Source organism: Alexandromys fortis, unplaced genomic scaffold (genome assembly GCF_014885135.2).
Source record: "Alexandromys fortis isolate MF-2015 unplaced genomic scaffold, M_Fortis_MF-2015_v1.1 scaffold_373, whole genome shotgun sequence".
Lineage (NCBI taxonomy): Eukaryota > Metazoa > Chordata > Mammalia > Rodentia > Cricetidae > Alexandromys > Alexandromys fortis.
In genome coordinates this window covers 456,303-480,268 of record NW_026068244.1, presented here as the reverse complement: position 1 = coordinate 480,268, position 23,966 = coordinate 456,303, and the positions used below count along the sequence as shown (strand labels likewise).

At 43.6% G+C, this 23,966-nt stretch overlaps 1 protein-coding gene across 11 annotated transcripts in view; it reads right to left on the bottom strand.

Moving 5' to 3' along the window:
• Positions 1-17,409: 17,409 nt before the first annotated feature.
• Positions 17,410-23,966, bottom strand: part of Kdm5c (lysine demethylase 5C) — a 46,737-nt gene continuing 40,180 nt past the window's right edge. For all 11 annotated transcript variants that reach the window (XM_050131190.1, XM_050131192.1, XM_050131195.1 and 8 more), the window contains one exon: positions 17,410-23,760. In XM_050131190.1, coding sequence (XP_049987147.1) covers positions 23,395-23,760 — 366 coding nt within the window. In that variant the 3' untranslated portion in view covers positions 17,410-23,394. The remainder of the gene's footprint in view (positions 23,761-23,966) is intronic.

Below are 23,966 nucleotides of genomic sequence, written 5' to 3'. Positions count from 1 at the left end.
TTTTTGGTTTTTCGAGACAGGGTTTCTCTGTGGTTTTGGAGCCTGTCCTGGAACTAGCTCTTGTAGACCAGGCTGGTCTCGAACTTACAGAGATCCGCCTGCCTCTGCCTCCCAAGTGCTGGGATTAAAGGCGTGCGCCACCACCGCCCAGCCACAATCCTGCTTTTAAAAAAAAATGTTGTTTCAGTCTCTGAGCCCCTTTGAGCCTGCTTAGTTGATTCTGTCGTTTTCTTGTGGAGAGTCTCTGACTCTTTCACCTGTTTTGGAGACCCTTTTTCTCCTACTAGGTTGCCTCATCCAACCTTAATATAAGGGGGTGGTGGTGTCTAGTCTTATTGCAACTTGATACGCCATCTTTGGTTGCTATCCCTGGGAGACCTGCCCTTTTCTGAAGGGAAATGGAAGAGAAGTGGATCTGGGGGAGAGGGGAGGTCAGGGGAGGAACTGGGAGGAAAGAGGGAGGGGAAACTAGTCAGGATGTAATATATGAGAGAAGAATTTTAAAAATTAAACATCAGCGAGATGGCTCAGTGGGTAAAGGCTGACGAAATGAGTGCAATCCCCAGGACCTGTGTGGTAGAAGGTGAAAACCAGCCTCCACAAGTTGTCCTCTGACTTCCGCATACTCATTATGACATACATACCCACACAAAGGCACACAAAAGAAAATGTAACGATAAAAAATAAAATTTAAATTTGGCATAGTAGCTCATGCCTGTTGTAGTGACATTTCATTTGTATTTTAATAAATAAAGCTTGCGGGCTGGAGAGATGGCTCCGTGGTTAAGAGCTTTGCCTGCTCTTGCAAAGATTCTGAGTTCATCTCCCAGCAACCATGAGATTTGGTGCCCTCTTCCGGCCTGCAGGGATACATGCAGGCAGAACACTGAATACATAATAAATAAATAAATCTTTAAAAATATATAAATAAATAAATAAATAAATAAATAAATAAAGCTTGCCTGAAGATCAGAAAGTAAAGCAGCCACTCTAATCAACCTTACAGACCAAGCAATGGTCTTTAATCCCAGTAACCACACTAGTTTGACATAGAAACAGGGTGATAGTGGTGCTGCAGCCTTTAATCCCAGCCCTAGAAAGGAATACAAAACGGGAGGAGACAGCTCTCAGACACAGTCTCATTCTGAGGTTCCTGGAGGCAGAATCGCCATTTCGGACTGAGGTAGAGGTAAGAGCCAGTGGCTGGCTGTTTTGCTTTTCTGATCTTCAGGTTGAACCCCAATATCTCTCTCTGGGTTTTTAATATTCGTGCTACAGCCTGTAATTTTGGCATAGGGCAGGCTGAAGCTCAAAGATTGCCAAGAATCTAAGGACAGTCCAAGCTAAACAATTAAGACCATCTCAACCAAGCCCCAATAGTAAGGTTTTAAAAGATATGCATGCATTTATTTCAAGGAAAGGGGGACAGAATGCAGGTAATATGAAAGGACAAGAGGGAATAATAGAACGGGGGGAGGGGTTAAATGGAACGGCAGTGTAGAAGAGGGTTATAGGGAGGGATTAATAATATTAAAGACATTTCAAAAAGCCATGCAGAGACCTGCTGCTGTAGAAGCTTCCTACAATATGCATATATGCATATGTAAGAGGGATTCAAATGGAGTAACCCTCTAAAAGGAGGACAGTGCCTCTCCAGCCCTCCTGTAACAGAGTTGCTGGAGATCCACTAAAGGATGGATAAAGGTTTAATCCTCCCCCAACATGATGTGCCATGCTTTGTTGACACCCATGGGAGGCCTGCCCCTTCCTGCACAGAAACAGAGGAGTAGATTGAGATGAGGGATGAAGGGGAGATGGGGGGGGGGTAAAAATGCGGTCAGGACGTAAAATAAACAAATAAATTTAATTAATAATAATAATAAAAGAATTGAACATGAGGAAAGAAAAGAACAAACTGAAGAGAAAGTACCAGCTTTTTCCCCTTTGGGGCCCTAAGGCTCGGACTCCACTCTGGCTTGGGTACTTTTCATGTTCCTGGATCCTTCCTCTTCTGTCATTAGCCTTGTTTCGATGCCTGCCCCCGTGCTTTCCTGACCTGTCTCTTCACAGTGCCTTTCACAAACAAGAAGCTGCCATTCAGGGAGCTTCACTTTCCTATGTCCCTAGGTCCTTATGTTATCTAGATCCCTGTGACTCTGCTTCAGGTCCCACTCTCAGAGATGAGTACTGAATGCTGTCCGGGGACAGAGGACCCTTCTAGCTGCTTCCTGCCGAGAGGGGGCTAGCAATCCAAGAGAGAAGGGATTCTAATGAAGTGGGCTCCTGAGACCCACCCAGGCGGGCATGGTAAGATTCCGGTGGGAAGTGCCTCTTGGGCTTCATCTCCAGGACCACTGTCTCTAGAAGCATAGGGGCTTATGGAGTGTAGAAGTGAGTGCTAGGGGCCATTATAGGATTGCCCAGAGTAAGCCAATGATTTCCAGAAAAATTCCACACAGCAATTGGTCCAAAGCTATCCTCAAGAGTGATGAATATAGCATGTGTTCTCGGGCTCCTTGGCAGCTGGTGGAGGGGCTAGAATCACAGTGCTCGGCCCCTTCCAGATGGCTTTTAGAGAAGTAGAGAGAAAAGAGATTTAACTGTCACTTAATTTTTAGGAGAAAATAATAGTGGGCTTATCTCTCTTGGCTACAGATAGGCACTGCAGTATTTAATTGAGCCAAGGTCACTCAGGAAAGGGATCTTTGTAGGAATTTTGAGACAAATATGCTTGGGTGTAAGGTGCCAGATGACATCTCCAGAGCCTGCTTGTCAGTGAGCTGGAACATCATATGACAGTTACACAAAAGGCATTTGTTCCTCTATAGCGAAAGTCTATGGTTACACTGAATGGGGACTTGCTGTTGAGTGCAGTGACAACTGGCTGAACCAGAGCACTTGTCCTCCTAGCTCGGTGGCTCTCAATCTTCCAAATGCGGTGACACTTTACTACAGCTCCTCCAATGCCAGTGAAGGGACGGACTTGCTAGACAGGCAAGAACTAGCAAGCAAAGAAAACTTCCTTTTTCCATGTTTTCTTTTATCTTTGTTTTTTTTTTGGGGGGGGGTGGCTAATACCCCCAACCATAAAATGATTTTCATTGCTACCTCATAACTGTCATTTTTGCTACTGTTATGAATCGTAATGTAAACATCTAATGTACAGAGCATCTGATATGCAACCCCTGTGAAAGGGTCATTTGACCGCCAAAGGGGCTGCGACCCACGTCTTGAGAAGCACTGTCCTGACTGCTGTAGATTTGTCCAAAGTGAGTCTTATCATGAATTGGGTCATTCACAGGGAACAGGGATTAACAAAATTTCTTTTTAGGGTAACTTTGTAAGATCATGAGTGAGTACCCATGAAAAGGAGGATGAAGTCAACAGAACTATCTGCTTTTATCACTTTTTAACCTGAGGCCCTCTGCATTAGGAATCTCTAGAGTAACAGAACTTATAGAATGACTCTCTCTCTCTCTCTCTCTCTCTGTCTCTCTCTCTCTCTCTCTCTCTCTGTCTCTCTCTCTCTCTCTCTCTCTCTGTCTCTCTCTCTCTCTGTCTCTCTCTCTCTCTCTCTCTCTCTCTCTCTCTCTCTCTCCCGTCTTAATTATTTGAGACAGGTGTAGCCTCTGGTTGTCCTGGAACTCACTCTGTAGACCAGGCTGGCCTCAAACTCAGAGATCCTCCTGCCTCTGCCTTCCAATTGCAGGGATTAAAGGCGTGTGGTGTCACTGCTGGGCCTTTTCCATGTTCTGTGTCGACTTCCCCAGAAGGCACGGCCCAGGTTAAAGGTGGGTTTTCCCAGCTCAAAAGATCTGGATTCAAGGTGTACTTGAAAGATTCAGATTAGGAGTGGATCTTGCCACTTCAAATTAAGCACAATTCTCTCAGATCTGTGCCCTCATTTGGGGTTTTAGTGAATTACAGATGTATTCAAGTTGTCAACCAAGATTAGCCATCACACCCTTTCTGGCTAGATTTGGGGTGACCAACTACTTAGAAGCTTGTACCTTGTGACTTTAATGAATTATCCACCATCTAAAACAAAACAAAACTCTATAGAGTAAACATCTCCTTTGACCCTGCTTCCTCAAATTTGTCATCTGTAAGGAAGCACAATAAGCACTCAGGGTGAATAATTTGCCACAGGTACCCATAATCTGGAGACTATGGGACACTCTTTTCCTTGGTCTGTTTATGTCACAACCCCTGGAAAATGACAACAAAAGCAGCAGGACCCAGACCAACATGGGACAGAAACAAGAGCAGGTGGCAAGGAGAAAAAACATATTGTATCTCAATGAGAGAAAAACAGACTTAGCGATGCTGGACAGAAAGAGCCAGCCTAAAGACCCAGCAGTGCCCTCGTCTTCAGCCTCCCCGTCTAGTGGTTACTAGAGCAGTTTTGTCTGATGTGCTGCAGATTTATGTACCCTTCCATAGAGGCACACGGCTGGGGAGAAGAAGCTCTTAAGGCTCCTCTTAACTACCCGGGCTGATTGTTGCAGTGCTGCTGATGGAAGCCAGGGCCTGTGTGAGCTCGGGCCTGCAGCCTCTCAGCCAGCACTCTCGCTGTCGTCTTCTCCACTCACCCAGCAGCCCAGGAACCTCCACAGCTCAGTGAGAGCTTCGCACTACCACAGGGACATGGGGGGAGCGTAAAAACATGTGTGGATGAGCATGTGTCCTTATGCTCCCCTATGTAGTACTTCAGAAGTAGCCATGTGGATTCTGACCTTCATGACCACTTCCGAGTCCTCCAAATTTTTCAGTCAGGTGTAGACCTGGGTAGAGGTCTTCTCAAATCCTAGATGAGAGAAATGTAATGGGGTCCTGGGGGTTGTCTAGGAGATCGCTTAGCTCATTTCCTGGGATGGACAAAGAATTGAGCATCCAGGAAATACAAGCAAAACTGCAGAGAAAAGGAAACTAACAGATTTAGCTCTTTGTATGGGAGGGGCCCTAATGCCTGGAGTCTGCTCTGGTTTGGATACTTTATAGAACCCCCGGCTCTTCCTCTTTCCCTGTTGCTCCCTTTTAGATACCTGTTCTCATGAGAAGGAAAAAAAAAAAAAAACCAAGGAAACCTAAGTCCTAAGGGAGAACCTAATGCTGTTGTTGTTCTCCTAGATGAGCATAATAATAAGCTTCCTCCTAAGTCCTTAACTTTAGACCCATAGATTAGGGCATTTTTCATCCCTCAGCAGAGAAAATCTTTTCTGCAGTAGACGGTGACTTAGAGAGACCTGAGTAGAGAAGAGTCGTCTGTGGCGTGCTCAGCTCTACACGGGAGTGTACATCACACCCCTTCCCTCAAGGCTCAGGGATCAGCACGGAAGAGAGGGGAGAAAGACTGCAAGAACAAGAGGAGTGGTTGGCAGCAGCAAAACAGGATTTGCCAGGAACAGCAGTGATCGAACATATAGACCGAAAGCTGCTGCGACTACATGCTAAAGACCTAAGCAAGATCAAATTAGCAAAAATCTCAGCACGGAAGGAGAAGGGCTCATGAAGCCCCAGCCCTAGCTGAGAAGCTATTAGCAATTGCCTGCAGATGTCAGAACGAGAATCGTTTTGGTTGTTTGTTTTTCCAGGACTGTGTCTTAAAGCTGCTCCCCATGCTCCAGCAGATGCTCCCACACCTATGCCCATACAAGCTATACTGAGTGGACAAAGTGGATTCCAAAACATAGTGTATGATGTTGGGAAGGGAAGGTGGTGGAGAAATAGGAGAGTGATTGGAGGGGGGAAATTAGGGATGAATTTGATTGATCCAAGCACACTAAATGCAGGCTTATGAACTCCTTAAATACCAAAAACAATGAGACAGGTGTGGTTGTGCACACCTTTAATCTCAGCACTTGGGAACCAGAGGTAGGTGGATCTCTATGAGTTGGAGGCCAGCCTGCTCTACAAAGTGAGTTCCGGGACAGTTGGAGTTACAAGGCGGGACTCTATCTCAAAAATAAACAAACAAGCAAAAAACACTTTTAGGGTCATCATTAGTTAATTGGAGATATAAGAAGCATCTTTTTGTTTGTTTCTTTGGGCTTTTTTTTTTTTTTTTTGACAGGGTTTCTCTGTGTTGCTTTAATTAGAGCCCGTCCTGAAATTCACTCTAGACCAGGCTGGCCTCCAACTCACAGAGCTCCACCTGTCTCTGCCTCCCGAGTGCTGGGATTAAAAGCAAGAGCCACTAATGCCCAGCTGGTTTTGTTTTTTCAAGATAGGGTTTCTCGGTGTAACCCTGGTTATCCTGGAATTCACTCTGTAGATCAGGCTGGCCTCGAACACAGAGATCCACCTGCCTCTGCCTCCCAATTGCTGGGATTAATGGTGTGCACCACTTCCATCCAGCTAAGAAACATCTTTATCACATACAAAAAAGTTTAAGCATGATCCTTATGCAGAGCTTAAGAAAAAAAAAAGTAAAAATAGGGAGAAGAAAACAATTTTGATACTGTAGTAATTATCATTTAAAGAGAAGGCTTCAGTAAATCTTTAAAATTTGAAGGATGCTTAACAGAGAGAGTGGGGGTGTCTCTGACTCTTTAGCCTACTCATAGGACCCTTTTCCTCTTACTGAGTTGCCTTATCCAGCCTTGATCTGAGGTCTTATGCCTAGTCTTATTGCATCTTGCTATGCTGTTTTTGGTTGATATTCCTGGGAGGCCTGTTCTTTTCTGAACGAAAATGGAGGAACAGTGAATCTGGGGGAAAAGGGAAGAGGCACACTGGGTAGAGGGGAGAGATGGGAGATTGAGGTTAGGATGCATTGTATGAGAGAAGAATAAAGAAAAAGAAAACAAAGTAGATTTGACAATCTTTCTCAATCGTCAGACTCATTATTAGACTGAGTCTTGAATGTCTCAGAAGTAGAATCCAAACCACAAGGGAGAAAATGTACACATATACACATAAATAATGACAGACTGAGAGGAACCTCAGTGGCATGGGTGGAAACTGATTCCAAATCAGAAGAAACATAATATTAGATTGAGCCCAGCATTGTGTGTGTGTGTGTGTGTGTGTGTGTGTGATTTTAACCATTTTTGATTGTACAACTATGTGGCAATAGTTATATTCAAAAAGTTTTGCACTCATCATTTTATCTAGTTCTAAAACTTTTCATCCCTCCAAACAGAAACCCTCAAACATAAACTGCAATTTTCCCACCATATTCCCAGGCTCTGGTAACCTCTAACCTATTTTCTGCCTTTGTGAATTTGCAAGATCAAATAATATCACTTAAATGAAATCACATTTTTGTCCTTGGAATCTGGATTACTTCATTTAGAATATTTTTCAGGGTTCATCTGTGACAGCCCCACCTCTCCCTGGAATCCTCGGGTATGCTGGTAAGCATTGTTAAACACTAGCAATACTGTTAAATGCTATTAGGAGTGTTGAGTCTTCCATTAAATCTTCATTCTAGAAACCTTTAATGTTTAACATTTTGTGAATTGTTAATACTTTCGAGATCAAGCTGTTTGAGAGGTACTTCCTTCCCTTATACCTGGCTATGGAAAACAGAGGCAGCCAAACTCTTTGGCAGCTGGATACTTTACACACGCCTCAGCCTCTTTGCTTTGAAAACCCCATGGATGCCTAAAGGAACCAACACTGTAAGCACAGCCACTTACTATGGAAGGACAACTCCAGCCCCAGAAGACACTGTCTTGTCCAACAGCTTTCAAATAGTTTATGCTGGTCCTTTTATTATCACAAGCCTTGGGGAACTCCAGCAGTTATCTTCATCTACGCTAGATAGGGAGCACCTCCTCTAATGTCCCAAGTAGGCCTGTAATTTATGTCACATACCCCCTGTGGTTATTGCAAACTGTTTGGCTCATCTTTCAAATTAGCAGGGAGAAGCCTTCCTGCGCTGTCCCTCCAGTGTTGCAACATTAAAAGTAGTGGTATAGGGGCTGGAGAGATGGCTCAGGGGTTAAGAACACTGGCTGCTCTTCCAGAGGTCAATTCCCAACAACCACATGGTGGCTCACAACCATCAATAATAAGATCTGATGTCTTCTTCCGGTGTGCAGACACAACACTGTATACATAATAAATTAACCTTTTTTTAAAAAAATATTTATTTATTATGTATACAATATTCTGTCTGTGTGCATGTCTGCAGGCCGGAAGAGGGCACCAGACCTCTTTANTCTCTCTCTCTCTCTGTCTCTCTCTCTCTCTCTCTCTCTCTCTCTCTCTCTCTCTCCCGTCTTAATTATTTGAGACAGGTGTAGCCTCTGGTTGTCCTGGAACTCACTCTGTAGACCAGGCTGGCCTCAAACTCAGAGATCCTCCTGCCTCTGCCTTCCAATTGCAGGGATTAAAGGCGTGTGGTGTCACTGCTGGGCCTTTTCCATGTTCTGTGTCGACTTCCCCAGAAGGCACGGCCCAGGTTAAAGGTGGGTTTTCCCAGCTCAAAAGATCTGGATTCAAGGTGTACTTGAAAGATTCAGATTAGGAGTGGATCTTGCCACTTCAAATTAAGCACAATTCTCTCAGATCTGTGCCCTCATTTGGGGTTTTAGTGAATTACAGATGTATTCAAGTTGTCAACCAAGATTAGCCATCACACCCTTTCTGGCTAGATTTGGGGTGACCAACTACTTAGAAGCTTGTACCTTGTGACTTTAATGAATTATCCACCATCTAAAACAAAACAAAACTCTATAGAGTAAACATCTCCTTTGACCCTGCTTCCTCAAATTTGTCATCTGTAAGGAAGCACAATAAGCACTCAGGGTGAATAATTTGCCACAGGTACCCATAATCTGGAGACTATGGGACACTCTTTTCCTTGGTCTGTTTATGTCACAACCCCTGGAAAATGACAACAAAAGCAGCAGGACCCAGACCAACATGGGACAGAAACAAGAGCAGGTGGCAAGGAGAAAAAACATATTGTATCTCAATGAGAGAAAAACAGACTTAGCGATGCTGGACAGAAAGAGCCAGCCTAAAGACCCAGCAGTGCCCTCGTCTTCAGCCTCCCCGTCTAGTGGTTACTAGAGCAGTTTTGTCTGATGTGCTGCAGATTTATGTACCCTTCCATAGAGGCACACGGCTGGGGAGAAGAAGCTCTTAAGGCTCCTCTTAACTACCCGGGCTGATTGTTGCAGTGCTGCTGATGGAAGCCAGGGCCTGTGTGAGCTCGGGCCTGCAGCCTCTCAGCCAGCACTCTCGCTGTCGTCTTCTCCACTCACCCAGCAGCCCAGGAACCTCCACAGCTCAGTGAGAGCTTCGCACTACCACAGGGACATGGGGGGAGCGTAAAAACATGTGTGGATGAGCATGTGTCCTTATGCTCCCCTATGTAGTACTTCAGAAGTAGCCATGTGGATTCTGACCTTCATGACCACTTCCGAGTCCTCCAAATTTTTCAGTCAGGTGTAGACCTGGGTAGAGGTCTTCTCAAATCCTAGATGAGAGAAATGTAATGGGGTCCTGGGGGTTGTCTAGGAGATCGCTTAGCTCATTTCCTGGGATGGACAAAGAATTGAGCATCCAGGAAATACAAGCAAAACTGCAGAGAAAAGGAAACTAACAGATTTAGCTCTTTGTATGGGAGGGGCCCTAATGCCTGGAGTCTGCTCTGGTTTGGATACTTTATAGAACCCCCGGCTCTTCCTCTTTCCCTGTTGCTCCCTTTTAGATACCTGTTCTCATGAGAAGGAAAAAAAAAAAAAAACCAAGGAAACCTAAGTCCTAAGGGAGAACCTAATGCTGTTGTTGTTCTCCTAGATGAGCATAATAATAAGCTTCCTCCTAAGTCCTTAACTTTAGACCCATAGATTAGGGCATTTTTCATCCCTCAGCAGAGAAAATCTTTTCTGCAGTAGACGGTGACTTAGAGAGACCTGAGTAGAGAAGAGTCGTCTGTGGCGTGCTCAGCTCTACACGGGAGTGTACATCACACCCCTTCCCTCAAGGCTCAGGGATCAGCACGGAAGAGAGGGGAGAAAGACTGCAAGAACAAGAGGAGTGGTTGGCAGCAGCAAAACAGGATTTGCCAGGAACAGCAGTGATCGAACATATAGACCGAAAGCTGCTGCGACTACATGCTAAAGACCTAAGCAAGATCAAATTAGCAAAAATCTCAGCACGGAAGGAGAAGGGCTCATGAAGCCCCAGCCCTAGCTGAGAAGCTATTAGCAATTGCCTGCAGATGTCAGAACGAGAATCGTTTTGGTTGTTTGTTTTTCCAGGACTGTGTCTTAAAGCTGCTCCCCATGCTCCAGCAGATGCTCCCACACCTATGCCCATACAAGCTATACTGAGTGGACAAAGTGGATTCCAAAACATAGTGTATGATGTTGGGAAGGGAAGGTGGTGGAGAAATAGGAGAGTGATTGGAGGGGGGAAATTAGGGATGAATTTGATTGATCCAAGCACACTAAATGCAGGCTTATGAACTCCTTAAATACCAAAAACAATGAGACAGGTGTGGTTGTGCACACCTTTAATCTCAGCACTTGGGAACCAGAGGTAGGTGGATCTCTATGAGTTGGAGGCCAGCCTGCTCTACAAAGTGAGTTCCGGGACAGTTGGAGTTACAAGGCGGGACTCTATCTCAAAAATAAACAAACAAGCAAAAAACACTTTTAGGGTCATCATTAGTTAATTGGAGATATAAGAAGCATCTTTTTGTTTGTTTCTTTGGGCTTTTTTTTTTTTTTTTTTGACAGGGTTTCTCTGTGTTGCTTTAATTAGAGCCCGTCCTGAAATTCACTCTAGACCAGGCTGGCCTCCAACTCACAGAGCTCCACCTGTCTCTGCCTCCCGAGTGCTGGGATTAAAAGCAAGAGCCACTAATGCCCAGCTGGTTTTGTTTTTTCAAGATAGGGTTTCTCGGTGTAACCCTGGTTATCCTGGAATTCACTCTGTAGATCAGGCTGGCCTCGAACACAGAGATCCACCTGCCTCTGCCTCCCAATTGCTGGGATTAATGGTGTGCACCACTTCCATCCAGCTAAGAAACATCTTTATCACATACAAAAAAGTTTAAGCATGATCCTTATGCAGAGCTTAAGAAAAAAAAAAGTAAAAATAGGGAGAAGAAAACAATTTTGATACTGTAGTAATTATCATTTAAAGAGAAGGCTTCAGTAAATCTTTAAAATTTGAAGGATGCTTAACAGAGAGAGTGGGGGTGTCTCTGACTCTTTAGCCTACTCATAGGACCCTTTTCCTCTTACTGAGTTGCCTTATCCAGCCTTGATCTGAGGTCTTATGCCTAGTCTTATTGCATCTTGCTATGCTGTTTTTGGTTGATATTCCTGGGAGGCCTGTTCTTTTCTGAACGAAAATGGAGGAACAGTGAATCTGGGGGAAAAGGGAAGAGGCACACTGGGTAGAGGGGAGAGATGGGAGATTGAGGTTAGGATGCATTGTATGAGAGAAGAATAAAGAAAAAGAAAACAAAGTAGATTTGACAATCTTTCTCAATCGTCAGACTCATTATTAGACTGAGTCTTGAATGTCTCAGAAGTAGAATCCAAACCACAAGGGAGAAAATGTACACATATACACATAAATAATGACAGACTGAGAGGAACCTCAGTGGCATGGGTGGAAACTGATTCCAAATCAGAAGAAACATAATATTAGATTGAGCCCAGCATTGTGTGTGTGTGTGTGTGTGTGTGTGTGTGATTTTAACCATTTTTGATTGTACAACTATGTGGCAATAGTTATATTCAAAAAGTTTTGCACTCATCATTTTATCTAGTTCTAAAACTTTTCATCCCTCCAAACAGAAACCCTCAAACATAAACTGCAATTTTCCCACCATATTCCCAGGCTCTGGTAACCTCTAACCTATTTTCTGCCTTTGTGAATTTGCAAGATCAAATAATATCACTTAAATGAAATCACATTTTTGTCCTTGGAATCTGGATTACTTCATTTAGAATATTTTTCAGGGTTCATCTGTGACAGCCCCACCTCTCCCTGGAATCCTCGGGTATGCTGGTAAGCATTGTTAAACACTAGCAATACTGTTAAATGCTATTAGGAGTGTTGAGTCTTCCATTAAATCTTCATTCTAGAAACCTTTAATGTTTAACATTTTGTGAATTGTTAATACTTTCGAGATCAAGCTGTTTGAGAGGTACTTCCTTCCCTTATACCTGGCTATGGAAAACAGAGGCAGCCAAACTCTTTGGCAGCTGGATACTTTACACACGCCTCAGCCTCTTTGCTTTGAAAACCCCATGGATGCCTAAAGGAACCAACACTGTAAGCACAGCCACTTACTATGGAAGGACAACTCCAGCCCCAGAAGACACTGTCTTGTCCAACAGCTTTCAAATAGTTTATGCTGGTCCTTTTATTATCACAAGCCTTGGGGAACTCCAGCAGTTATCTTCATCTACGCTAGATAGGGAGCACCTCCTCTAATGTCCCAAGTAGGCCTGTAATTTATGTCACATACCCCCTGTGGTTATTGCAAACTGTTTGGCTCATCTTTCAAATTAGCAGGGAGAAGCCTTCCTGCGCTGTCCCTCCAGTGTTGCAACATTAAAAGTAGTGGTATAGGGGCTGGAGAGATGGCTCAGGGGTTAAGAACACTGGCTGCTCTTCCAGAGGTCAATTCCCAACAACCACATGGTGGCTCACAACCATCAATAATAAGATCTGATGTCTTCTTCCGGTGTGCAGACACAACACTGTATACATAATAAATTAACCTTTTTTTAAAAAAATATTTATTTATTATGTATACAATATTCTGTCTGTGTGCATGTCTGCAGGCCGGAAGAGGGCACCAGACCTCTTTACAGATGGTTCTGAGCCACCATGTGGTTGCTGGGAATTGAACTCAGGACCTTTGGAAGAGCAGGCAATGCTCTTAACCACTGAGCCACCTCTCCAGCCCTAAATTAACCTTTTTTTTAAAAAAAAAGTAGCGGAGTGGTTTTTTTTTTGTTGTTGTTGTTGTTTAGTTGGTTATTGTTGTTGTTTTGTAATATCATCAGGAGAGTGGCCAATGTATACTGAACTAGGTGTATGCCTGTAATCCCAACATTTGGAAGACTGAACCAGAAAGATCCAAGTCTAAGGCCAGCCTTGGATACACACAGCAAGCTCCAGCGCAATCTGAGCTACACAGAGACTTCATCTCAGAAAAAGAAGTGTGTGTGTGTGTAGCACTAAGAATTTTTTTTTCTTTTTTTGGCTTTTCAAGACAGAATTTCTCTGTGTAACAGCCCTAGCTCTCCTGGAACTAGCTCTTGTAGACCAGCCTGGCCTCAAACTCACTGAGATCTGCCTGCCTCTGCCTCCTGAGTACTGGGATTAAAGGCATGCACCACCACTACCCAGCTGACATTAAGAATCTTTTAATGTGCTTCTTGATATTTTTCATATCTTTTTTGGAGAAATACCTATTCAAATTGTCTGCCCTTTAAAAAATTAAGTCTATGCATGTAATGGTCGCCCTGTCCCTTTAAGAGAGAAGCCACGCCCCTGCCACCCCCCCCCACTCCTCACCCCCATCCATCCTGTCTCAAAAAAACCAAATAAAGGCTTAGCTTCTGCCTCTCTCCTCTCCCCACTTCTCTGCTTCCAGCCTTCTCTGTCTCTTTCTCTTCCTCCTCCTCTCTCTCTGTCTTCCCTTTCCCCTTTCCCCTCCACAACCCCTTGAATAAATATTCAACCTCACTCTGAAAAAAAAAAACCAAATAAATAAATAAACAAATAAAAGGCAATTTCTCTGTAGCTTTGGAGTCTGCTCTGGAATTAGCTCTTGTAAACCAGGTTGGCCTTGAACCCACGGAGATCCGCCTGCCTCTGCCTGTAAATGCTGAGATTAAAGGTGTGCACCACCACTGCCTGGTTCCAACTTCATTATTTCGCATGTGGAAATTTTCAGCACCCTATGTGAGGGAGACTATTTTCTTCCTTACTGTATAGTCAGAAACTAACTGGTTGGCTGGGGGGAGAATTTAGATGACTTCAATCTCTAGCATCATTTGTTCTTTTTCAAAATTATTTTGGCTATTTATTATATTGATCCTTTGCAAGTCCATGTGAATTTAAGGACTGGGTTTTCTATTTCTTTTTTTTTTTTTTTTTTTTAATGTATACAGTGTTCTCAGTGCTCTGCTTGCAGGCCAGAAGAGGGCACCAGATCTTATTACAGATGGTTGTGAGCCACCGTGTAGTTGCTGGGAATTGAACTTGGGACCTTTGGAAGAGCAAGCAGTGCTCTTAACCACTGAGCCATCTCTCCAGCCCTTCTTCTTTTTTTAAGATTTATTTATTTATTAAATATACAGTGGTCTGCCTGCATATGTCCCTGCAGGCCAGAAGAGAGTACCATATCTCATTAGAGATGGTTATGAGCCACCATGTGGTTGCTGGGAATTGAACTTGGGACCTTTGGAAGTGCAGCCAGTGCTCTTAACCACTGAGCCATCTCTCCAGCCCCTGGATTTTTCTATTTCTTATAAAAGCTGTTTGAATTTTCATAGGACTACATTGAATTTGTGGCTCACTTTGGCTAGTATTACATTTTAACATTGTCTTTCAATCCATGAATATGAGTATCTTTTCATTTCTTTAGGTATTTTAATTTATCTCAAGAACCTTTAAATATTTTTCAGAAGATGCTTTTTGTATGAATGTTCTTTCTGCATGTATGCTTGTACACTTGCATGTTTGGTGCCCTTGGAGGCCAGAAGAGGGCACCAGATCCCCAGAAATGGAATTACAGACAGTTGTGAACTGCCATGAGGTGCAGAGACTGGGTCCTCTGGGAAGAGCAGCCAGCTTTTACCCACTGAGTTCTCTCTCCAGATCTTTAATTTTTTCACTATGTCTTTCTCCTCCATAATTAAGTGTACTCCTAGGCATTTGCTCTTTCAGATGCTACTGGAAATGGAATTGCTTTCAATTTCATTTTGAATCATTATTAACGTGTAAAAACTGATTTGCATCCTGCAACTTTTTGGAATGTACTAGCTTTACATCTTTCCTCATCTGAAATGTATTTTGTGTATGAACTGAGGTGCTCATGTTTTTTCCCTTTGTTCTATTAATGTCATTTTCTTATAACAAATCACTATGGCATTTCTACTTGTCATTGTTGCTGGATTTGACTGAAGATTTTGTTTTATATTCATTAAAGATGTTTTGTAGCCATCTTTTCTTGTGATATCTTTGTTTTTGATACCTTTTAAATATGGAAATAGACATTAGAAATCCTATATACATTATACATTTAATACTAAGTATACTGTATTAGTTGAAGCAGTATCTCTTATTTCTTGGGCCTTTTTTTAAAACTGTTTTTTATTTTTCCATTCATAAATTTACACTTCCTCCCCTCATTCCATTCCCCTCGTGCTCCCCCACTCACCCTCCTCCCTCCCCCTCCCTGCTTGAGAGAGGGCAGGGAACCCTGCCCTGTGGGAAGTCCCAGGCTCTCCCCCTACATCCAGGCCTATTTAAACTGTTTTTTTTTTTTTTTTTTTTTTTTTTTTTTTTTTTTTTGGTTTGGTTTTTTGGCCTTGAACTTACAGAGATCCCCCTACCTCTGCCTCCCCAGTGCTGGGATTAAAGGTGTGCACCACCACCGCCCAGTTTCTTGGGCTTTTTGTTTTATTTAGACAGGGTCTCACTATGTATCTTGCTATCCTGGAATTCACTATATAGACCAGACTGGCCTCAAACTCAGAGATCCACCTGCCTCTGCTTCCTGAGTTCTGGGATTAAAGGTGTGTGCCACCATGCCCAGCGCTATGAGTATTTCTAAAAGTTGTTTTATTGGTTATTCAAAACTTAGTTAACAAGTTAATGAGTCATTTTATTGGCCCGGGTATTTTTCCAGTTTCTGGATACATTATTTAAATATATACAATATACATGGCATAAAAGAGAAGGGCCCTACGGGGGTGGGGGGTGGGCAGTCATTTTTCCTTTAGTGGTATGGCCACTTGTAGGTTGCCCATACTCCAGTAGTTGGCCCTTCACCCATGCACATCCAGGCAGCACTAATTACACTCACTTGGTTGTTTTAAAAAGATAGGGTTGAAGAAATGGCTCAGTGGCTAAGAGCACTTAATGCTCTTGCAGAGGACCTGGATTCATTTCCCAGCACCCATATGACAGCTTACAATTGTCCAACTGTCTGTAACAGTAAGTTTGTAAAATGAAGTTAAGATGCCAGGACTTCTGTGAACAACGTAGAGAAATGCAAATGTTTAAGGCAAAAGAATCTTAGAGTTGATTAGCTATAGAAAACCACTCAACTCACTCACTTCATTACCATCCCTTTCACAAGAACTGTGGAGAGTATGAAGTGTAGCTGAGACTGGCCTGGTAGCCATTAAGTCATTTTCCTCTTTCCTGAGGATAAATTCAGACTACACTTTAATGTCTTCTGCAATTGGGTAGGTATGCCCAGTGTCTGACTTTCTAAAAACCTCTCCGTTGGTCATTTCCTCTTTCGAATGACTAGGATGTAGATGATAAAGACTACAATGCCATGTTTTGATGATTTCAGTGGAGACTATAAAATCACCTCCAGAGGCAGATTGAGTTTGGTTTCTTTAATGGAAAGCAGAACCATTGCGGTAACCAGAATTTATTGACCCGTGTAGATCTGTAGTAATGGTTAATTCAGTATGGTTTTCCTAGCACCAAAACTTATGGCAGCCTGAAAATTTAAGTCCTACTTGTGCTATTCTCTGCTGGTCCAGACTATTATTATGGTCCACCAACTAGAGTGGGATCATATTATAAATGAAGTTTTGTTCTAAGTCATTTTATTGGCCCAGGAGATTTTTCCAGTTTGTGGATACTTTATTTAAATGCACAAATATACATAATATAAAGAAGGGCCCCGCTAGGGGAGGAAGAGTCATTTTTTGGTATGGCCACTTGTAGGAAGCTCATGCTCCAATGGTTGGGGCCCCACATCCATGCACATACAGGCAGCACTAATTGCACTCAAAAGTATAATTTAAAGACAGGGCTTAAGGGATGGCTCAACAGTTAAGAGCACTTACTACTCTTGCAGGGGACCCGGGTTCAAGTCTCATCATTCACATAGTGGCTCACAACCATCTGTAGCTCCAGTTCTGGAGGATCAGATGGCTTTTCTGACCTCCAAGGGCTCCTACATACATGTGGTGCACATACATAAAGCACACACATACACATAAAATAAAAAAGATGCGAAGTTTGGAGGTGGATATATTTGGGGAGGTTAGAAGTGGTAGTAGAGGTGGATATAATCAAAATATATTGCATAATTTATGAAATTCTCAAAGAATAAATAAAAATATTATAGTTTAAAAAACAAATACAAGGGGCATAGCAGAAGAACAATTAGTGAGTTGAAAGATCAGACTAAGAACTTCTGGGAATTAACAGAAAATAAAGAGATACAACATTTTAAAATTATTTTTATTACATCTATGTATGTGTATGCTCACACACAGAGATCACGATAACTTGCACAAGTTGATTCTCTCATACCACATGGATCCCTAGGATTGAAATCAGGTCACCAGTCTTGAGAAGCAAGAGCTTTTACCCATCGGGCCATCTCACTGGCCCAAGATACAACATATTTATAAGACAAAACAAACAAAAATGAAGGATAAAACTGCAAGTGGCAAGATCTCAGAAGCAAAGAAAAATAAAAATAGAAAAGCAGACCTATTTTTTCGAATGAACATCTGAGCATATGACAGCAAACAGCAATGTGTTAACTGTTGTACCAGGTCCAATAAGTCACATGCAGTTCTGGAAGATCACACCTGCTACTCATCTGAGAAAACGTCATCCAAGTCCTCTTGGGGGCCCCTAAAGGCCAGACAAACTAAGGGATACAGTATTAAAGCTTGGCTTACAGAGATGCTCTGCACAACATGCTAGCATGGCCAGGAGTGGCTAGTTTCAGAGTTATAGCTCCACTTAGGGCTGACACTGAAAAAAAGTGAGAAGGAAATCCTCCCAGTAGGAAAAACATTACATAATTGGTCAGATAGAGAGCTGTCAGCTGATTCATGTCTGCTTATACAGTCAAGGATTTGGAAAGAACAAGACTGAAATGCTGAAAAGATATTTGCGGGAAAAGGCCTATGTGGATGGTCATCCATCTTGGAATGAACACACCATGAGAATTTTCATGACCCACATAAACAAGCACCACTAGTGAGGAAAATCTCAGAAGAGATACTGCATTCTGGAGATGTGGTCAATATTTACTCTTAACAGGTTCCTGAACAATGTGACCATGATGGCAGGCGTGAGATCTAAGTAAGGGCTGCCCTGAAGGCCAATCTGGTTATAGTTCCTGCTATAATATTCTACATGCCAAAAGCCTTCTAAGCCCTTTGTCTTAAAAATCCTCAGTTGCAAACATGTGCTACTGCTTATGAAAAAGGAAGCACAGGTGGGACCAAAAGCCCAGAGAGCAGAGCCAGGAGGATGAAAACTCATCTCCAGGTCTTGGAATCAATGAAGAAACTTCATTTGCCCCGCTGGGTTTGACTTATTACAGATCAGTTATTCCTGCTTCCAACCGCCTTTTCTGCACTGGAATGCTTATAATAATGTGCCTTTCCCACCATATCTATTAGGAACTGGGAACTTGTGTTTATAAGTTTCACAGTTCTACCCATAGAGAAAAACAGTACTTGGGATTATGCCCAAGGCATTTCATTCATATTTAGCACCTTAGGGGAATGCTGTAATGGGATTTAAGAGAATTTAAGGAATAAATATATTTTGTATGTGGAAGACATATGAGTTAAGTACCAGAGAATAAACCATGGTAGTTCATCTCCAAGATGACCCCTCAATGAATGCCACCACCCTCTAGCACCTAGTCTTAATTCCTTCCTTCTGAATAGTCTAGACTCCCCCTTTCCCTCCTACTGGCTTCTAATGAATATTGTCAACTGTAAAATCAATGGAATGTCACTTCTGAGATTAGATTATAAAGACTCATTTCTGTCTCTTGCCCATTTTAATTGATCTCAAGAAGCAAGCTGCCATGTTGTGAGCTGTCTTGTGAAAGGATCCACTTACATGCAAGGAACTAAGTGAATTCTGTCCAACAGCCAGTAAGAAACTAAATCCCGCCAACATCCAATGACACAAGTTCTAAGTAGATTTTTCCAGAAATAAACCTGGAAATGACTGCAAGTGCTCACACCTTGATGCCTGTGAATGACCCTAATAACTCAGCTAAATTGTATCCAGATCTCTAGCCCACGGATATATGAGCTAAACGTTGCTTGTAAGAGTTTTAGCTGTTTTTGAGACAGGGACCCACTGTACAACTTGGCATAGTTTCCAACTTGGAATCTTCCTGCTCCGACCTCCAAAGGTTTGGTTTTAGAGATATGTGCCAGGAAAGTTATTGTCTTAGAGCAATACATACCTAATACAGGGACGGGAATTATTCAGAACCTTAGCCACATGGGCTTTTACCTATCAAGCCAACACTGCTGAGTTTCCAGTTTACTAACAATAAAGTTCCACCATGAACAATATTCTGGTGGCACACCAGTTATTTAGAACCCTTCTGATATGAAGAGTAGGGCTTTGGATTTAAAGAAGATTAAGAAACACAATCCTAACCAGGTGGTGGTGGCGCACACCTTAATCCTAGCACTCAGGAGGCAGAGGCAGGCAGACCTCTGTGAGTTTGAGGCCAGTCTGTTACACAGTGAAACCCTGTCTCAAAAACCTAGAGGGGGGGGGGGGTTAAAAAAAAATCACAGGTCACAGCCTATGCTCCCAGGGATCTAAGAACTTTGCCAAAATCTCTTATATGGAGCTTAGTACCCAGGATTTAAGTGCCCCAGAGACAAAGATTCTCTACTTTGTTTCTCTCGTCACTGTAATTTCTGGTCTTCTAGGACACGATTAATGTTTCTCCTTTAGGGCTCTGATGACCAAGGCCCAGACTCAGGCCCCACTTCCAGAGTGTCACCCTGGAACAGTGGACATCATACAGCACAGAAGGAACAGAATTCACATGCAATGTCAGGGTTGCAACTGCTGCTTGTAGCTGTCTCTTTCTCAATCAGCTATGCAAGACTGCCACCCCCATCCCCAGCCTTGAAGTAGCAAGAGGACTCAGGCCTGGTTCTTGCTTTTTTTCCTCTAGGAACTCTTAATATAGGAAGTTTCAGGTAGGGGGGAGAGACTCACTAAACCTATGGTGTTTCAGCTATGATTTAAGGCACAATGGAGGCACTGAATAGCTAGAGGAGGAAGAAATGGACAGTTGGGACAAGAGAGGAATTTAGATGCTGGAAGTGGCGGCACACCTTCAATCCAAGCACTCAGGAGACAGAAGCAGGCAGATCTCTGTGAGTTTAAGGCCAGCCTGGTCTACATAACAAGCTCCAGAATAGTCAGGGCTACGCAGAGGGACCGTGTCTCAAAGAGAAGGGGTAGAGGGTGAGAATAATCTGTCTTTAGTAGAGGCAGTATCTCTTTCCATCCCCCGAATACTCAGGTGCTATCCTGACAGGAATGGAACTGTCTGGTTGGATGTAGCAGCAAGGTGGAATCTGTAAACTAAATGACTCTGAGGTAAACCTTTCCCACTCATTTTGTGCTCTCTTGAGAGAGGAGGGAAACCTCAATTGAGAAAATGCTCCCCAAAGACTGGCCTTTAGGCAAGCCCATGGTGCATTTCCTTGATTGATGACTGATATTGAAGGGCCCAGCTCACTGTGGGATGTGCCACCCTGGGCTGGTGGTCTTGGGTGCTATATGAAAGCAGGTTGAGCCAGTCAGTAGTACTCTTCCACAGCCTGTGTCAGTTCCTGCCTACTTCTCTGGATGACGGGCTGTAAGATGGAAACATCCCTTTCTTTCCCAAGCTGCTTTTAGTCAAGGTCTTCTATCACAGTAATAGAAACCCTAAGACAGTTTTGCATCAATGACAGCTATATGTACACTGAAAGGGGCAGATATATGAGAAGAATAAGGCATAAAGTGCTAAGCTGAGAAAAGCTGTCTGAAAATTGGTGAGGGATAGGTCCATAACACAAGGAACCCCTACCTTGGCCTGAGCGGTTCACTAGCCTAGGAACTGCTGTGGGAAGTAGTTCCTCTTTTCCTCTTTTGGCCGCCTCTTCTAGTGCCTGGTTGCTTGGTAGAGTGGTATGTCAAGATAAAGCTCCTTTGGGTACTTGTCCCAGGTGTCTCTTTTGCTACCTCCAATCCTCATTGGAACCCATGATTAATGTCAATGGGCAGGCAAAGGCCAGCCTTTTCCCCTTGATTGCAACTTAGGATCAAAATAGACCCAGGGCAGGGGTATTTACTGTTGACTGGTTCACCTTTCAACAGAGACTATAAGACCAGATGAGGCAGGTCTAAGCCATGCTCCCACCAGAAAGTCACCAAAAGAGAGTGAGATATCTCTTTAACACCAGATTTTTAGCAAGTGGAAATCCTGGAAAGGGGAGAAATGGACCAAAGTGATCTTTCTGAACATAAAACGAGAAAGGGCACAGTAAGAGTGCCGGTATGCTGAGTTCCTGAGCTAGGGGGATCAAGACTTGACTTTAGCCTAGAACACCTTATACAACCTTGAGAAGAGGAAAAACCTTGGAGAAGTCAGAGATGCCTGGAAGCTAGTTCAGGGCCTCCAAGCTTTTGCTTCCTCCTCTATTTCATAGAGTGTTAGAGAACACTCAGAACCACAAAAGAATGCTTCTTAGTCTTTGGAGGATTAAGGCCCCCTTATAAATATGATGGGTCTTATCTGGGGGGAAATGCATACAGATACCCACAAAAAAACGTGCATAAACATACTTCAAGAGGGCAGTCCCTAATCAAGTACAGTCCCTTCATTTTTCAGGTTCAGAAGGGTGAAATCTATATTGTAGGACTATTAATAGGCCTGAAGCTACTATGCCAAGTCAAAGAAGCCAGACACAAAAGGATCATATATTGTATAATTTCATTTATATAAAATGTCCAGAAGAGACAAATGGGAGTGGGGAGGGAACACCTAGGGAATGTGGGGTTTCTTCTAAGAGTCATAAAAACATTCTAAAATTTTTTTGCAGTGAAGGTTCATTCAATGACTGAAATATACTAAAAGTCACTGAATTGTATACTGAATTGGATGAACTGTATGGTACTCAAATTTCATCTCAATAGAGCAGTTTAACAGTGACATAGAAATTACAAATTAGCCACACATTCATTAGGGGCAGAAAGAAACTAACAGAGAAACATTAAGGATAGTCTGACTCACCAAATAACATATTTAAAACAGCTCAACTTTATAGAATGGAAACTATACTTCAATAATAAAGCCATGAAGAAAAAGTCCCCCTCAGAACAGGAAAACAAGAGCACAAAGCTAGGGGAAGCTGTTGTGCAAATTCCCAAGAGGGACCAGTGCCCACCAGTCGGAAGACAGGGAAATGGCTGGGGGGAGGAAGAGATCTTTTCCAAGGTTAGAGAGGCTGGGAAGGTTCCGATTCAGAGCCTTGACTCCCTGGACTCGGCCCTGGCACTACCACTAGCACTGCAGCTGCTTCATTACTAGGCGAGGAAGGGTCTACTCTCCTTTTCAAGAGAAATGCACTTCAGAAACATGTTTCCAAAAAACATTCCTAAGGGTTTTATTTCTAACGAGGAAAATAATAAAATAAAATTAAAATAGGCTTTAGTTGGAACAAAGTTTCTTGTTTTGCTTTTTTTTCTCCTTTTGAACAAATTAATTACACACCAACAATCTTCTTTTATTACAGCATGAACCCAGGAGGAGGAGACGGGGAGGATGGGCAGGAAGGGTTGAGGTGGGTGTGTGGACAAGCACCAAAAGCCTTCAGACCATAGGCAGCCCTGTTCAACCCCAACAAAATTTATTTCAAATAAAAAAGTGAGGACAGCTATGTGAAGTTTCCTCCTCCTGGGTAGAACAGTAAGGGGAAGGGAAAAGATGAGGGGAGAGGGGAGTAAAAAGGAGGCAGGAGGCAAAAGAGTGTGTGGCTGGGGAGGTTAGTGTAGCATGGCCTGACCAGGGCCGGAACTGGGGAGAAGGGAGAGGTCCCCCAGTTTGCATGTGCCCTGCATTTGTCTCTGGAATGGTGCTGGCCTAGCCCCAGTAGATCCCCTGCCCACCTGTGTCTATCTGCCTCTGGTGTCTGGGAATGCTGGTTAGAGGTTACCAGGGACGCAGGACTCCAGGGGCCGGCCCCCAGGAGCTGAGGTCTGAACAATACCTTGGAGTCAGAATATAAAAGTCACGGTCTTAGGGATGGTGGTGAGGGGGGAATCTCTCCACCTACCCGCCCACCTCCAAGAAGCAGGCTTGATGGTCAGAAAGGATCCTTGAGGCCAAGGAAGGATCTTTGTTGGGGTCTGTGCTAGGCTCAGCCACTGTCACAATTGTTGCCGAGATGGCTGCTGTGGGCAGGACATCAACAGCCGGGAAGTCAGAGTAGAGAAAGAGGCTGAGGTGTCTGAACCAGCCTCTAACACTGGTTCTAAGCCATCCTGGTCCTCCTGGGTGCTGGGGCTGCCATTGGTGGGGAAGGGTACAGGAGGGACCTCACCCCCAGACTCCTCCTCCAGTTCTTCTTCCTCCTGGACTTCCTCGGCTTCTGGTTCTGAGCTCCGTACCCTCTTTGGCTCTAGCTCGTCTCTGGCTGGATCATCAGCCTCCCCACCCCGATCCACCTTCCTTCGCCGCCTCCTCTCTAGGGCTCGGCCTCGTGTCCGACTCCCATGGCGCTCTGCCTTCTCCAGCTGTGAACACAAAAGGCCAAAAGGCAGCTTTAAAGAGATGCCTGGTAGATGGTGCATGACTGTAATCCCAGCACTTCCAACGCTAAGGAAAGGGTCAGTCTGGACTATATAACAAGTTACCAGGCCATTCAGGGCTACATAACAAGATCCTATCATTGCCCCCACCCATCTCAAAAGACAAGCACAGGCAAGTAGTCAGGGCCCCG